Raw genomic sequence first — 16120 nt, forward strand, 5'->3', positions numbered from 1 at the left:
ATTACTGTTGTTTACTTAGAACCTATTCATGTCTTGAAAAGCCTCAGAGGACCAAATGAAATTGTGACACATCGATTTCAGCCTATGGAAACATATTTAGAGGAAGATGGAAAAAGCACCATTTAAAAGGAAAAGAAAGGAATATAACTACAACTGTTTCTTTCAGGTAGAAACTGAAAGCAATCTTAAACATACCAGGTGCAGAGCACAGTACAGTAGCCATGAATGACATTGCACAGAAAACTGAGGTATGTACCAATTTTAAAGTAATCAAAGTAATGTAGTAATTTACAACTGATGCTTGTAAAAAGAGTAATTACAAACAATTGTAAAAGACAAACAATGATACTGGAAGTCTGATGATATTGCTGTTATTTTAAGACAATGGAAGGGCTCTTGAAAGTAGCTTAAGGAAACTATCTGACTTGATGGAATCTGTGAATTATGTTCTTACTATTATTAGAAACAAAACAAAACAAAACCAAACCAGGGAAAAAGGCAAAATAAAGGTAACAAAATATGAACAAACTTGAAATGTTGGGGGGGAATTCAGGGCAACATTCATATCTAAATCTAAAATGTAAATATTAGGCTACTTCAAATATTTATTCTTCTTCTATATAGACTCACTGAACAACAGGAACAAAAGCAGGAATAAAAACTTGGTTTAGGTAGAAAATATGAAACGTGGAATGTTTTCAGCCAGTTTTCTCAGCATTACTATATTGAGAGCATTCCTGTAGTCATTACAGTAAAAAGAGAGAAAACTTCACAGTAGTTCTGAAAAGCAGGAACTTCTCTTACAGTTTGGACACACACAGAGTAAGCATTGGCAAAGAAGTGTCCAGCAGCTGTATCAATATCTGAGTCCTGCAAGTCCAGTAATCTTGACACTTTCTAACATAAAATCACTGGACTTCTTAGTTTCTCTGAATATTAAAAAACTAAGTATATAATGTATTGGAAGTTTTAAATGAACAAATAACACTCTATTTAAAAACCGTATATGGCTGTTGAAGTGTTGCAGAAGAAAACATACACATTAGATGTCTGTGCCTTTATATCTCTTTTAAATGCTAGGGGTAGAGAGGATCTCTGGTGACTGCTTATGATTCAAAGCAACAATATCAATCTGTATCTAATTTTTAAAGCCATAGTAACTGAACATTTCCATTCACATAGTTCGTATACTTTGTTATGTAGCTATTGGTTACAATTACTTATAGTCTAAGTTTAAAACAATGCTAAATGTTATTTTGGATATTTTAGTATTTATTACTACTTATGAACAAATACAGTGATGTTTAATAGATGACAGCTAGCGGCACACAGTTCATAATCCCAAATGCACTTCTGTTTTTTGTTCTTATGTTCTTTCTAATCCAGTCTATCAGAATATTTTTGTCCATCTGTTTCAACTTTCTTTTTCTTATCTTCATTTCTTCTATATCTTCACCAAGATTCTGCTTTCTTCATCTAAACCCGTCCAAAAATCCTATGTGCCCAAGCTTCACAAGGGTGATGTAAAGGATAAATTTGAAGCTATGCAGAAAGCAAGGGAAGAAAGAAATCAAAGGAGATCTAGAGATGAAAAGCAAAGAAGAAAAGAACAATATGTTAGAGAGAGAGAATGGAACAGGAGAAAGCAGGAGGTTATTTTCTTTGCAAATATTTTGTGTTATTTTAATATTCAATATTATACGTTAAAATCTTTACACATTATTTTAAGCCAGTAATACTGGAACTTTATTTGAGGTATGAAGACAGTTTACTTTCTGTGTTTCATCAACTAGATGAAAGAACTGCTTGGATCTGATGAAGATGACGACACAAAATCATCTAAAATAGAAAAAGGTTATGTTCCAAAGCTAATAGGTAAGAGAGGCTTGATTTTAAAGGCCACATAATTCACTGGGTAGGTATTAGATGTAACTACTGAACTGTGTATTTCACATTCACAGGAACTGTTAAAGGCAAGTTTGCAGAAATGGAGAAGCAAAGGCAAGAAGAAGAAAGAAAAAGAACGGAAGAAGAAAGAAAGCGCAGAATTGAACAAGATATGATTGAGAAAAGAAAAATTGAAAAAGAATTAGCAAAAAAAGCACAGGAGGTATGTTCATCTGATCACAATAGTCAGCATAAAGTTGTAAACAACCAACAAAAGAAAAAAAAGTTTTGTCTTGATCAGAAAGATTTTATCTTAAGATTTCTGATAGTGGTGATGTACATGGGAGATGCTCAATGGGATGGAAGTGGGGAATAATGTTCAGAGAATCTTCATCTTCACTTCTTTATGGTAATAATTGTTTTAAGCACTAAACTTGAGTTACAGATGAAACCAGGCAGGTATAAACCTGGTAGGAATGTGAATAAGGCATAAATTTTGGTGTCAAATGCATACAAGAGTTTACAGAATTTAGTAAACTAATTTTAAAATATTTCTTATATTTTACCAACCTTGTCTTTAGACAATTTTTGCTAATACATTAATGATACAGTTCAGTGATAGATGAACTAAGACAAGCAGAAAGAAACAGGAAAATGCCATCAGCAGGCAAAAATGAGACGATAATAACACAGTAAAAATCCTAGATCATGTTTTATTCCTTTGCCACTTTGTGAATCTTTATTGCATATATATGTGAACAGACTCCAACTTTTGTCGATACCAATAAGGCAAATTTTGTCTTTTGCAGAATTCTGCATTCGAGTATCACATTTAATTCCTTTTGTAAGTTTTCCTCAGTGCTGCAAATACTGCAGTAAGAGTGAACATTTAAATGATAGACTAGGTCCATAAGTGAATTTTTATTTAAGCAAAGTATAGTACTTCATTTAGTTTGTTTTTGTTGTAAGAAAATAAAAACAGGGCTACAGGAGGAGTCAGTTTTCAACAAAAAGTTGGATGGTATTTTCTACTAAGACTTTTAACATTGTTAAAACGAGACTTTTAACTGGAAACGTATTGAGTATGTCTCTAATCTACTCTGAAAGGCAGAGGTACATAGCATGTAGAATTTTAGAATGTATGTTAAATTTTAGACAGTAACATATAAAGACTCCATATGAAGCAAATACAGCAACAGGCTTTTTGCAGGAGTTGAGGGGAAGACCATGTCACTTGCATCAGAAATAATGTTTAATTCTAGAGTGCTTAAATGAAGAATGGACATCTAAAGTACTCTCCTCAGTTCATCACTGAAGAGTTAAGAATGCTTTAGCATACTTTCTGTATGATGTTTTCTGTCATGTTCCCTCTTCCTCAACAAGCTAACCCATCTGAAGTATTCCAACAAAGGTTCAATCATTACCGTCTCTGTGATTTGTCCTACATACGTATCACTGATACAAAAAGAATTTCCAGTTCTGTGTTTGCAAATCTAAGGCAAAGAGCCAAAGTAATGTAATCATATGAAATTCTCATTTAATAGATTGATGACTTTAACAATACGGGAACTGAATCAGCAGCAGAGGTAATCAGATTTTTTTAAAGAAATGTTCACCTACATTTTTGTTCACTTTGTTTTGTTATTGTCATTTGGGATGGGAAAACTTAGAAAAGGGCACACAAATACCTAATTAAAATTCAACCAAGAAGCTAACAAATTTTTAAAGTATACAGAACTACATCTCTGTACTTGAAGTTAATTTATTTAAGTTTGAAATAGAACCTACACTGAATACTTTGTCTAAAATGTAAATATTCAAAGCCACCAGAATGATTTGAGGTATACTGGCAATGATACTCTAAGTCCTTCTGCTTTGGAAAGCATGATTGTAAAAGCTCTTTGCCTTAAACTTGAAGTTAAAAGAAAGGGGATTCTGTCAATACACACATGTTTGAATACCTCAGTTAACTTTTTTTTTCTTTAATTGACTAATTTACCATATGGGCTTGGATTTTAAGTCTTGCAAATAAATGTTTAATTTCAAAAAGCTTCATCCAAAGGTCCTACTGTCTTTCACTAACACAAAAAAATCACATTCCTACTACAGTTTTGGAAAGACAAACAAACAAAACCCCATTAGTTTTAAGCTATTTGACAGAATCCCTGTTAATCACAGTATTTTGTGAAAAAACCTGTGTAAAATGTACTTTGACAAATAAGTTGAGAAAATAGTTTTGAAGCAGCAACATCCTTCAAAAAGATTACTCTGATGAATTACATATTGCTCTCTAGAACTATTAGTTTATTCCAACTGCAGTATATCCTTTACTTAGTAAATATAAGACTGGAACTAGAGTGTGGCTACAATTACTATGTATTCAAAATTTCACCTGTTCTTCTCCAAACAACGAATATTTTCATTAGCTCTTAGCTATATACGTAAAGAAAATTAAGGAGTTTGACAACAGTTATGTTTAAAATATAATTCAGCCTTGATGCTCTTTAGATACTACAAGAAAACTAGTGACTGCCTCAGGCAGATGTGTTTATTCTTGTTGTTAATACAAGTAATTCTTTTGAAAGTTCTTTCGGTGCGCAAAGGTAAAACCAGCAGTTTCATTAAGAAATGAGTCTATCTAGAAGTCAAGCTTTATAGAAATATAATAAATATCTTTTTGGACAGGAAGGGGATGATTCACTGCTAGTTACAGTTGTGCCTGTAAAAGCCACCAAAACTCCTGGGAAGATGAAAATAAACTTTGAGAACACAACAAAGGAGAGAGCAGAACAAAGAGAGAGACAGGATGAAGAAATGAAGCTAAAATATCAGGAACAAAAACAATTCCTTAAGGAAACCAAGTGCCTTTCATTTGTCATGGTAAACCACTCATCTAAAAATACCTAAGAATTAGGTATCTGTTATTTAAGATATAACTATTTCATTTTTCTTACACAGAGAGAAAATGAAGACAGTGAAACACAAGAGCCTCTGTCTCCTGGAAAGCTGAAAGTAACATTTGAAGAACTCGAAAGACAAAGACAGGAAAATCAAAGGCGGCAAGCAGAGGAAGAAGCAAGACAGCGTTTAGAAGAAGAAAAACGGGCCTTTGAAGAAGCTAGACAGAGAATGGTAAATACATGTTTTGCTCATGTTGTTACAGAATTTTCACATAGGATGTGCTTTTATGTTCTTTCCTGTATCTGATTCTTCTTTTTCCTTATTCTTTAACTATATTTCAAACTGTTAAGAGTCCGAAAATTGTATCACTATTAATTTTGGAATGATGTATTTTTTACCTTAGTTCTAACACAGTAACCCCACTGGCATAATGCTTTAGACACACTTCTAGTAAAAACAGGAAATTAATGTGTTTTACATTTGCCAGCAATCTTAGCAGGTTTTATATTTACACTTTGTAGTACCTTAAGCCAAGTCCTCAAGAAGATAATTAGTTGTCTGTTTTGTTTTTAAATAGTGCTTCACGTGTTTCAATAACCAGTTTTTGATGAAAACATTCTGTAGCAACAGAATGCTATTTCTTATTCCTATAGTTATTTATAAACATGAGAGGATAAATACATCAATTACAACTTTCCTCTTCTAAAGACAGGTCAGCTCTCTTGTATGCATTGACATAAACAATATACTAGAAATCACTAGATTAAGCCTAAATTGTCAGAAATGTAGCACACAATTCCTGCTCTGTATTACTTGCAAAACTGCCTTCCATATGTGTTCTTTATCATAAGCCAGACTTATTCTAGATCAACTATAAACAGACCTCACTCTAGTTTGTTCTGTGATCATACTAAAAGAATTGTACACTTAGTATTAACAGAAGACATACCAGATAGTTCAGTTCTGTATTTCTTTACTACGTTTCCAAAAGCATTTTTTAAGTTCTGTATTTGATTATCTTTCCCCTGTACAATCATGATCATTATGACTGTTAATTCACATACAAAAAAGATTAATAAGAAATGAGAATTTAATCTTTAATGAAATCTTTGAAAATATTACGTCTAGGAACTTGCTAAGTTTAACTTAAAAAGAGTATCATTATGAATGGACATGCTTGGAGAAACAGCTCAAGGTCACTATGTTGACTATATTTCAAAAACATTCAAGAAATATATATTCTCCAAGAACAAAAACAAAACACAACAAAACAAAAACAAAACCAACACAGAATCCCCAGAAAGCTGAAACACTGAAATATCCAACTGGTCCAAACTGAGAGGGCTCTAGCTTTAGGCAGATATCCAATTTGTAATTTACTTCTCCATCCCCACCTCCAATAAAGCACTTAATCTTTCTGCTCCAATAATTTTGACATTATGTCAATAAGACATTTTTTTCTTTTTATTTGGGGGTGGGCAGGGGATACTAGTGAAGGAGAAGAGGGAAGACAATGAAGGAGAGAGAACTTCATGAATTCACTAGCCATTCTAACTGAAGTTTTGTTCACATCTCCCACCCTTAGGTATAGGCATTTATTAACCCAAGTAATATAAAGTCATTTGCAAATTCTCTATTTCAAAACAATTTTTCTAACACGCAGTTTTATCTGATATCAGTGGATGTCAAAATTTTAAGTAAAAAATTTTCTTAAAGGAAGAATTCAGCAGTTAATTTCCTTCAATTGTTTCTTTTTTCCCCTGTGAATTCCACATAAAAGATTTCTGTAATTCCCTTAACTGGCTACCCCACATACCAGTCCCAGGGCTGCATGCATGTATAAGGAAATCTGGAATATCAACACTGACAGTTCCCAGTCAGTTTCCTCCATTAGCAAATAAAGTACTGTGAGATATCTTCTGAGGATGGTTCATTCTTTTGTTTTTGATTGCAGTTTGCAAACCACAGGCTTCTCTTAGCAGGTAAGTGTTCACTGGAAACAAGCAATAGTGAAGAGATCAGAGTATCTCAATTCCCTTTCTTCAGTGATGATTAAATGTCTAAAAAGAAATGAAACAAAAATCTCAGTCTGGAGTAACAGCAAAATGTTTATTGATTTAGTTTTGCTATAAAACTCTAAACCATTTTTTTAACTGCTACGTGCATTGGTGAAAACAATTTATAGGCAAACAAAAAGACTTAATGGTATAAAGGTCTATTAAAGTGATGTAAAGAAAGAGAATGGGGAGTGATTTAGAGTAAAGGATCCAACCCTGAGACCATAAAATACGTACTTAACTGTTCAGTCTTTTCCTGATAACACATTGTTCCTTGAACACATTCGACAGATTTTTTAAAATTACAGAAGCTACATATAGGATATTGAAATATGTTTCTTTTATTCCTCCTCTGGCTAAAACCAAGACTAAAATGTTTCTTATAGGAACCAAACTCTTGATACATTTTTTCCCTCCTACAAACATTTATAAAAGATCAGAAAGGAATTAATGGAGTATTTATTTACTATAAAGAGTATTTTTATGTTTGCATAAATCCTTTCTATTTCTTCCTCTCCCTCTGAAGATAAATGAAGGTGATGATGAAGAATCTGAAAATTCTGTTAAAGAATTTCGTCCTGGTAAACTCAGACTCAGTTTTGAGGAGATGGAAAGACAGAGGAGAGAAGAGGAAAAGAGGAAAGCAGAAGAAGATGCAAGACGACGCATAGAAGAGGAGAAAAGAGCATTTGCTGAAGCAAGGAGGAACATGGTATGGCATTTTTATTTAGTATATAGTTTAATTTTTATTTAGTATATAGTTTAATTTTTACCTAAGCATACGAAGAACTAGAAAGCAGCTCTGGGAAAAAGCTTTAAATACAGTTAGGAATGCATGCTTCAACTCCTTCATTAATGAGTGCACCTCACTACTTATTAGAAGGTAGAGGGGTAAACTAATCAAGTTCATTTACCAGAAATCATCACAGAACAATCCCTCCTCATACCAAGCCTAGAAAGGGTTTGAAATAATTTAGTCAAAACCAGATACTGTGTCCAATGGATATTCTCATGCAAGATGCAACAAACTTGGAAAGCAAAATGTTTTCACAAGGAGTTTGTTGTTTGGTTGGGTTTTTTGGGGGTTTTTTTTGAGGAAGGGAAGAGCAATTCCTTTTACTTCTCCAAGTTAATCTCCCTACCTTTACAGGGTGCCCACCAATCAGCTCTTACTAGCTAAAGCTTAATTAATGGCACATGAGAACACTGCATACCACAAGTACAAATTTTATAGTCATCTATGGCCCCTTAAGAAGGAAAATTGAAGAAAGCTGAACTCAGATAATTTATAGTTCTATTGTATTTCACTGCTTGTTCACAGAAACAGAAAAAGTAACTTGTGGCATTTACCATTGAAAAATTCATAATATGTAACTTCCTTAGACAAACACAGATCTCTGATATGCAATGACTTCTAAAATTTGATTAAGATTGTATTGAAAACAAATTTCCAGGGGCCCAGGATTGACGTACTGACACTACCTGAAAGCAGAAAAAGATGCCTCCTGCATTCCCCTCTGAGGTTTTCTTGGGAAAGACCAACTGCATGCCTAATAAAATTTTCTTCATCATTCAAAGCAATGCTTTTGCGACACATTAAAGCTTTGTATGACTAGTAATGTTGCTAGCAGTGCTCCCTCTGCCTGATAACTGGGCCAAAGATAAGACCTCTGTGCTGAAGACTACCCAGAGAAACGACAATGTAAATTCATATTTGATATTGTACTGGTAAGCAATTATGGAAAATAGTGTCTGTCCATAGCTCCAAAGAGAGAAAAGAGAAACTAAAGCCATTAGAAAAAAACCAAACCTGAATGAGTGCTACTGGACTTCTGCCATTACAATTTTTATGAGAAGCCAGCAGACAACTGAAGCAAGGCAAAGAAAGTACATGCTGTCTTCTGTTTTTCCTGCTTGCTCAAGAATAATTTTTTTTTCTGCAAAAAGCTAGGCTCAAGTGTCTGGGCAAGAAAAATCTCACCGATTCAACAGGGTTTAATCCATTAGATGCAGCACAGAGTCTATGATTAGACTGTAACAGCAGACAGTGAAGACATTCAGTAATTTAAAAAATGAACTGAAAGTGTATCTTCAGTGTATACACATTTGAAAGTTTTCTGTTAATTAAAATCCTGAATATGAACACATTTTCTATTACTTGTAATAGAAAATACAAGCCTGTGCTTTCCCTGTTTTCCACAGCTACACAATGTAGATATGCTTTCAAACATTTTAAGAACATTAGCAATCTCTTTCAGAAGTACTAAAAACCTCATACTCAATTTTTATTTAAGCATTTAAATTCAGTAGAACGTTTTGTATATTTCTTAATTTTAATTTAGTTTTGAAAGTATACACACAAAGAAGTAGTAATATTGTTGCTGGAAAACACAAACGCCACCTCCTTTTTGAAGGAGCTCCCTATTTCACATTTACTTGTGCTATGTTTATACTTCCGTGCTTCCCACCATCCCTGTGCTCACTTTCAGACTGAAGCATTCATCTTTCATCCCTGTCAGTCTCTTTCTTTATGCAGAGACTGCAAAAAGAACCTGTCTTAGCAGAAATAAAAAAAAAAAAAATCATTCTACTTCGTATCAGTCACTGTTTGCCCACTGAAAATTGGTTGACTGTGCTGCAAACTATGGTTATTGCAGGACTGTTTCTTACTGCCATCTGTTCCCACATTGCAGAAAAAAAAGTATGGTCTCACTTCACAAAATATAGTGACAATATTTACTGCACTATCCACAAGGGTTTGTGCATCATACAATTCAGCTGAATTTTTTTCTTGTTTTTTAACCAGGAATAAGTTGGCTTACTGTCTTTTCATAAGTTAGATTAAAAAAATAAGGAGCAGACAGCTGCTGGTGTTTGCTGCCATGCACAGCTTTTTAAAGTTTATACATACATGCACTGCTAAATTCTGAATTAATGCTTCCCCTATTCACTTAGCTCCATTATCTTCTTGAAGTGATGAGCATATGAACTAATGCATCACAAGCAAGAGACTTTCACATTTCTTTGCCAATTTAGCTGTGGTTAGCCTCCGAAAACTATGTGGCTATGCATTGTTCTCATTAAAGGAAATAGTTTACAGCTTTGTTTTTTGAGTCCACTTCTCCATAACACAATTTCAACAGATATGCTCACATTATGCAAAACGAATGAAGAATGGAAGGAATGGTGGGGCTGACGTCCAACTGTAAGCTTACTCAGAGGGAAAATCTGAAGGAAATCTATAGTGAACAGCAGTATTTGAGTGGGACGGGGCCAAAAAACTGTTGAAAGAACTGTGACAAATAAAAAGGATATGGGCAAAGTAGGCGAAGACAGTGGTATGAACTACAATGGCACAAACAGCAGCAGCAGGTCTAAGTTACAAGGGCAGTAAGTAGCAATAGAGAGAAAAGGGAGTACCAAAGAAACTTTCAAGAATATATTTATTTTCTATTTCTTTAATAAAGCTAGTCAAAGTAGTTTCTCAAATGAAAACTTTGCTCCTTTAATTCTTTCTAGCATTTGACTGATTACTACTGTTGAGAATGCCTACAATTTAAGGCACATTGGGCTCTTCAGTGTTTGCCACAAGGCTCGTCAAATATACCCTAATTAAACAGTGCCTAAAGCCACATCACTGCACAGTTCTAGATCAGTATCTGACCTCATCTCACATATCTATCTACAGAATGCTCCTGTTGAGACAGTCTCTGCTGATAAATTTACATAGTTACACACAAAAAAATTACATTTTATAGGTTCTATCAAGAAGTTATTTTAAAATCTTCCTGCGTAACCGGGACTGTCGTGCTACCTGGCCATTTTTGTAGCGTACAGCTTCATATTTTAGTAATGCTTTCCTACAACAAATTCAGTCGGATAGAATGTGTGTTCTTACACTTCCTGCTTTTGGAAGTAATGTAAATTGCCTTTACTAGGCCCTACCATCTTCTTATGGATTAGCCTACAAAATAAGCAAACTGCTCATGAATGACCATCAAAGCCCAACCCTACTCTGAAGACTGAGAAAAGGACAGGGAAAGGAGGAAAAACCCTTGCTGTCAAGTTGTACAAAGAAATGAACTGGCAACATAGCTCAGTATTTGTGGGCAAAAGATTTTCTTGTAGAAAATTCTGTTCAGTTATCCTTACTGGGAATACTAGTATTGCTTAGGAACAGAAATATAATTCAGTTTGCTTAGAAAAAGATTACAGATCTATGTACTTTAGTGTTCAGAGCAATGACAGTTAAATACAAGCACTTTGTCTAATGACAGTCTGTGAAGCAAACAGGAATGAATTGTTTCAGGTCCAAGAGCTGCATTTAGAGGACATCCTCTCCATCATCTTGCAAATAAGACCATGTGCTAATAAACACTTTCATCTTCATTATAAAAGTTTAGCATTGCAGTAATAAAGAACTAAAGTCAAATACCAAACCCCCAAACACACTCCCTCCCAAAACAGTAGAGGAATACCCACATTATCATACTGCATCTTATTGTACTACGGCTGATGTGGCAAAATATTTGGTTATCTTTATGTACTAGAAGTGTCTGTGCAACGCTGTGATTTCATCACAACTATCTTCAGGATGTATCACTAATGCTCTGAATTTCCAGCAGGTGCTGGATGATGAATCACCAGAAATGTTTAAAACAGTTTCTCAAGAATCTCTTATACCTGGCAAACTGGAGATTAATTTTGAAGAGCTGCTGAGACAAAAAATGGAAGAAGAAAAGAGACGCACAGAACAAGAGCGTAGGCAAAAGTTGGAAATGGAAAAGCAAGAATTTCAACAGTTGAGACAAGAAATGGGAGAGGTTTGTATATCAAAGGATATGTTAAGCATGCTCTGAATAAAAATATAGTAACTATTTCAGTTAATTACTAAAATCTGTAACATGCCACCCGTAAAGTAAAAACACAATTTCAAATTTGTAATTTTATTTTATAGTAACTTCTGAAAATTCTACAATATTACTAAAATGATTATGTAGTATTTACAGTATTAGGAGAACAGAAACATCTAGTTCCCAAATACACAAAAATGAAAGTAGAAAAGATCAAAATTCTTGCATTTCCCCAAGGGAATGCTGTGTTAACTAATTAGAAAAGAACCACAGTGGCCTCAACTTACTTCTAATCAGCGTGTCAGGGGTTTGAGGACTGTTACAGTTGATTTTAAAAATCACACACAAAATTTGCTTTGCATACCAAACATCTAAAACATCATGTTCATGAACTTTACACTTCAATTTGATTTGGTTGTGGGTGGCAATTCTTTATTATTCCCTTCTGAATGTCAGAGGACTATGCTTTTTGGGTTTTTTTTTTGTTAAGCAAAGCTAGAGTGAGTAATAAAGGCTCTAGATTGCGAACTTTTCAAGTAAATTTTGTGTTGTATCCTGGGGAAGGAAGAGGCAGGGACATCCAACTAAAATGCATACACATCTTTACTGTCAGTCAGAGGTCATAAAAGGAGGGAGTGAAATATCAACAATTACAGCTTCAGACATGGCTCAACCACAGGATCCAGAACTGCTATTTCTTTTCCAGCCACAACATCCTGAAATCTCACTTGCTTTTTACTGAATTAAAAAAAATAAAAAATAATTTTCTGTTTAGTAAATTAGTTGTATTTTAGAAAATTATTTCGTATCATATTGTAAGTAAGTCAGAAAGGTAAATTATGGATATAGGATAACTAAGTTTTTTGTATTGCTAAGTGTCTGGTTTTCTGAGTCTGTGAAGAGTGATTTGTTGACAGCAATCCTTTAACAAGGGGTACATTCAAGCAAGATATTTTAAAATCTGTCTCTATCTTATATCTGATACAAACACAGTAGTCCCGAGAATAGTGAGGTGGAAAAGGTCTCTGTGTTGATTTCAAATAACCAAGAGAACTGTTCAAGTGTATTAAGTTACACCTATCTGCGGGGAGAATAGGTAGTAAAAGTAATGAGGGCATTTCCCATCTTATGCATTTTGTAATTTCTGAACAGCTGGAAGAAGAGTCTGAAACTTTTGAGCTAAGCAAAGAATATGAAGAATTAATAAAGCTAAAAAGAAGTGGTTCTATTCAGGCAAAGAACTTAAAAAGCAAGTTTGAAAAAATAGGACAATTGTCTCAAGAAGAAATACAAAAGAAGATTGAAGAAGAGCGAGCTAAGAGAAGAGCAATGGATGAAGAAATAAGGGAAAGGGAAGCTGAAAAATTTCAAGAGGTAAGTTGCATTCTATGTATGTTAGTGATACGCTTAACTAGCACACTAATGAACCAGGAGTGGACAATGCTGCAGCTTTCACCAGTTTGCTCTATTTCCAAAATAATTTTCTCCCTTCTTTTCTGTGCTCTCCTTTGGATGCATGAGGGGATCTCATCTCAGCATCCCTAAAAGAAACAGCACCAGTTTATTATCAGTCATCTGGTCAAGCAGAGATCTGCTTTTCTGCTCATAAGTCCTCAATTCAGCATCTTGACAATCTGAAACCTGCCAGCCTGAGGGTTTGAAACATTCATATTTCAGAATTAATCTATTAATCATCACATGAATCGCTTCTCCTTCCAAACTCTAACTCATTCTCCACTGTACAAATTAAAAAAAAAAAAAAAAAAAAAAGCATTCAAACATCAAAACCTAACACCACCATTTGAAGATCAAGTCTTTATCATCTTTACTCATTTCTCAGCATAGAGCAGAAAAGGATGCCTACTCATCTCTGCTTCAGACTGGAACCTCACATTTTTCCAGAGGGGAAAAACAAGAAACGAACCTATCAGTCTAACTGATAAATCAGCACTATGCTGTCATGCAAAACACCAATGTGAGCTTTCAAACATAAATCATGTAGCAGTGCAGGAAACTTGTCTAGTAAGCCTGATTTGAGCCACATTCTGAGCTTCCTATCCAGAGCAGTCAGGCACTTCAGTATCGGCTCAAAGCCCATCTTTCATTTTTGAGCTTTTAATTTAATGATTTGAGACTGTAATCATGTTTCTATAAGGTCAACCTGTGTTAGGTTGTTGAATCTGCCATAACATCATGACATGAAAGTCAAGTCACTAAGGATTTACCATTGCCACAACACAGTATTCAACTTCTATATGAAAATAAAACTAGTATTTTTCTACCTAATGATTTTGAAATTATTTTTGCAAGTATTTTATCCTATGCGTGGGACAAACTATTACAAGACTTGATCTTAAACCCAACATGAAACAAACTTCTGACAAAAACAGGACTCTGTGGCTTTGCTCAGTTGAGAACTACAGCTCTACAAAACTATGTTTATTATCATATGCAATTAAAAGGTAATAAATGACTTATGTCCTATTTTGTAAAATTTTTTTTGTCCCAAGGATGATGAGGTAGATGTGAGACCAGCCAAGAAATCTGAGGCTCCGTTTACTCATAAAGTAAACATGAAGGCTCGTTTTGAGCAAATGGCAAGAGCCAGGGAAGAGGAGGAGCAGAGGAGAATCGAAGAACAGAAATTACTACGCATGCAGTTTGAACAGAAAGAAATTGATGCGGCATTACAGAAGGTACAAATTATAAAATACTTTTTCTTCAGTCCCAAGTGTAATTTAACTTGGCATCTGATTACCACTGATGGCAACACTGCCAGAGGTATAAAAGGAACATTATACTTGTTTTAATAGCTGCAGTGAATTGCTGCAATAATGTAAATCTGCTTTTGGTGTTTTCATATGTTCTTTAGAAGAGTACGAGAGAGATACTGCAATGAAAGTTCATTGTATCCTTTGAGTAGTCTAGAAATGAAATCTACATTCATGCCTGTATTTTACCCCAAGATTCCAGCCTCATCAAAATCCCTTTTACTGCCTGTTCCATATCCAGATTTAATGCATTATTCTTTCTAGTAATAGCTGTGGCATTTCCCCCTTCTCAGAAACATGGTAACTTTTCTGTAACCAAATACCTATCAATAGCAGTCATACACTATTGCCACTTCTAAGTGTTCTAAGTCAACTTATTTTTAACAGAAAAGGGAAGAGGAAGAAGAAGAAGAGGGAAGCATTATTAATGGTTCTACTTGCGAAGATGAGGAGGATCAAGCTCGATCTGGAGCTCCCTGGTTCAAGAAGTCACTGAAAAACACATCAGTTGTTGATGGCGAGCCAGTGAGATTTACAGTTAAAATTACTGGAGAACCAAAACCTGAAGTTACATGGTGGTTTGAAGGGGAAATGTTGCAGGACTCTGAGGACTATCAATATATTGAAAGAGGAGAAACCTATTGCCTCTACTTGCCAGAAACCTTCCCAGAAGATGAAGGGGAATATATGTGTAAAGCAGTCAATAGCAGAGGCACATCTGCTAGCACCTGTATTCTCACTATTGAAAGTAAGAGTTAGCATTTTAATTTGCTTGATTCTCAACTATTCTTCTTGCATCTTTCCTATTATGAAAATCTAATTTTCTGTTTCTCTTAACCCTTTTATTTTCTAGCTGATGACTACTAATGCTCTACTTTAGCTGGAATCTTTCTTCCCCTCAAAACTTTATTACATCATCTCTTTCTCTGATGGGGCCAACTAAAGAAAGCAAGGATATGCATTGATTTGTCATTCCTGCATCAGATAAGAATAACCTTCAAGTTGGGACAGTGTCCAGGTTCCTTGCTCAATAGAAAAATTAGTATTAAAGGCTAAAAAGAAGGAATTAATGTATGAAAGATCAACTAAAGGAAAAAGCTGAAACATAATAGTGCTCCCACCTTTGAAGACCAACTGTTGTGTAATAGTATAAAGCTAAATACACAATCTGGAAACTTACGCAGTAGTGTAAATCTGTTGGTATATTTTGCATGAACACCAAATATTTAAGCTGTTTTACTTCAACCCAGAGGCACTGAACTGGCAAAAGGAAATACTTATTGATGATTTTCGAAAGTGTACTATTTTTAAAGAATAAAAGATTACATAACTGCTCAATTTTGCGGCTTTGTTTTGAAGAGCATTAGTTCTTTTGTTTTAAAATGAGCTTGCATTTAAACTGTTGCTCTAAGCAACCTATAGAGTTGATAATCCAAAAGTAAAAACAGTCTCACAGTAAGGCTTGTAGTAGTCTTTATAGTACCAACATTTGCTTGTAAAAGTTCTAGGTTTTTTTAATTGCTTCAATGATACAGGAACAGTTGGTAACAAAATATGAGCCTATTATAGCTAAGTAGGTAGGAAGCAAGCTTTAAGAAAAATATTTTCAGGAAGTGCCTATCTTCTCAATCTTTGTTCTCTCTTAATGCAA

The 16120-nt window shown here is 34.5% G+C and overlaps 1 protein-coding gene across 2 annotated transcripts; it reads left to right on the forward strand.

The window, feature by feature from the left end:
* The first annotated feature begins 221 nt into the window (after positions 1-221).
* NEXN (nexilin F-actin binding protein) lies at positions 222-15795 on the forward strand. Of its 2 annotated transcripts, XM_010174609.1 has the most exons (12): positions 222-248; positions 1461-1652; positions 1794-1875; positions 1962-2110; positions 3432-3473; positions 4573-4767; positions 4846-5019; positions 7372-7557; positions 11471-11668; positions 12851-13072; positions 14209-14394; positions 14857-15795. In XM_010174609.1, the coding sequence occupies exons 1-12, from the start codon at positions 222-224 to the stop codon at positions 15226-15228; spliced, it is 2025 nt and encodes a 674-aa protein (XP_010172911.1). In that variant the 3' UTR covers positions 15229-15795. The 2 variants fall into 2 exon arrangements, with proteins under 2 accessions (XP_010172911.1, XP_010172912.1); XM_010174610.1 differs by lacking the exon at positions 1461-1652.
* Positions 15796-16120: the final 325 nt, after the last annotated feature.

The sequence above is a fragment of the Antrostomus carolinensis genome, unplaced genomic scaffold (assembly GCF_000700745.2).
Source record: "Antrostomus carolinensis isolate BGI_N321 unplaced genomic scaffold, ASM70074v2 scaffold33648, whole genome shotgun sequence".
Taxonomy (NCBI): Eukaryota; Metazoa; Chordata; class Aves; order Caprimulgiformes; family Caprimulgidae; genus Antrostomus; species Antrostomus carolinensis.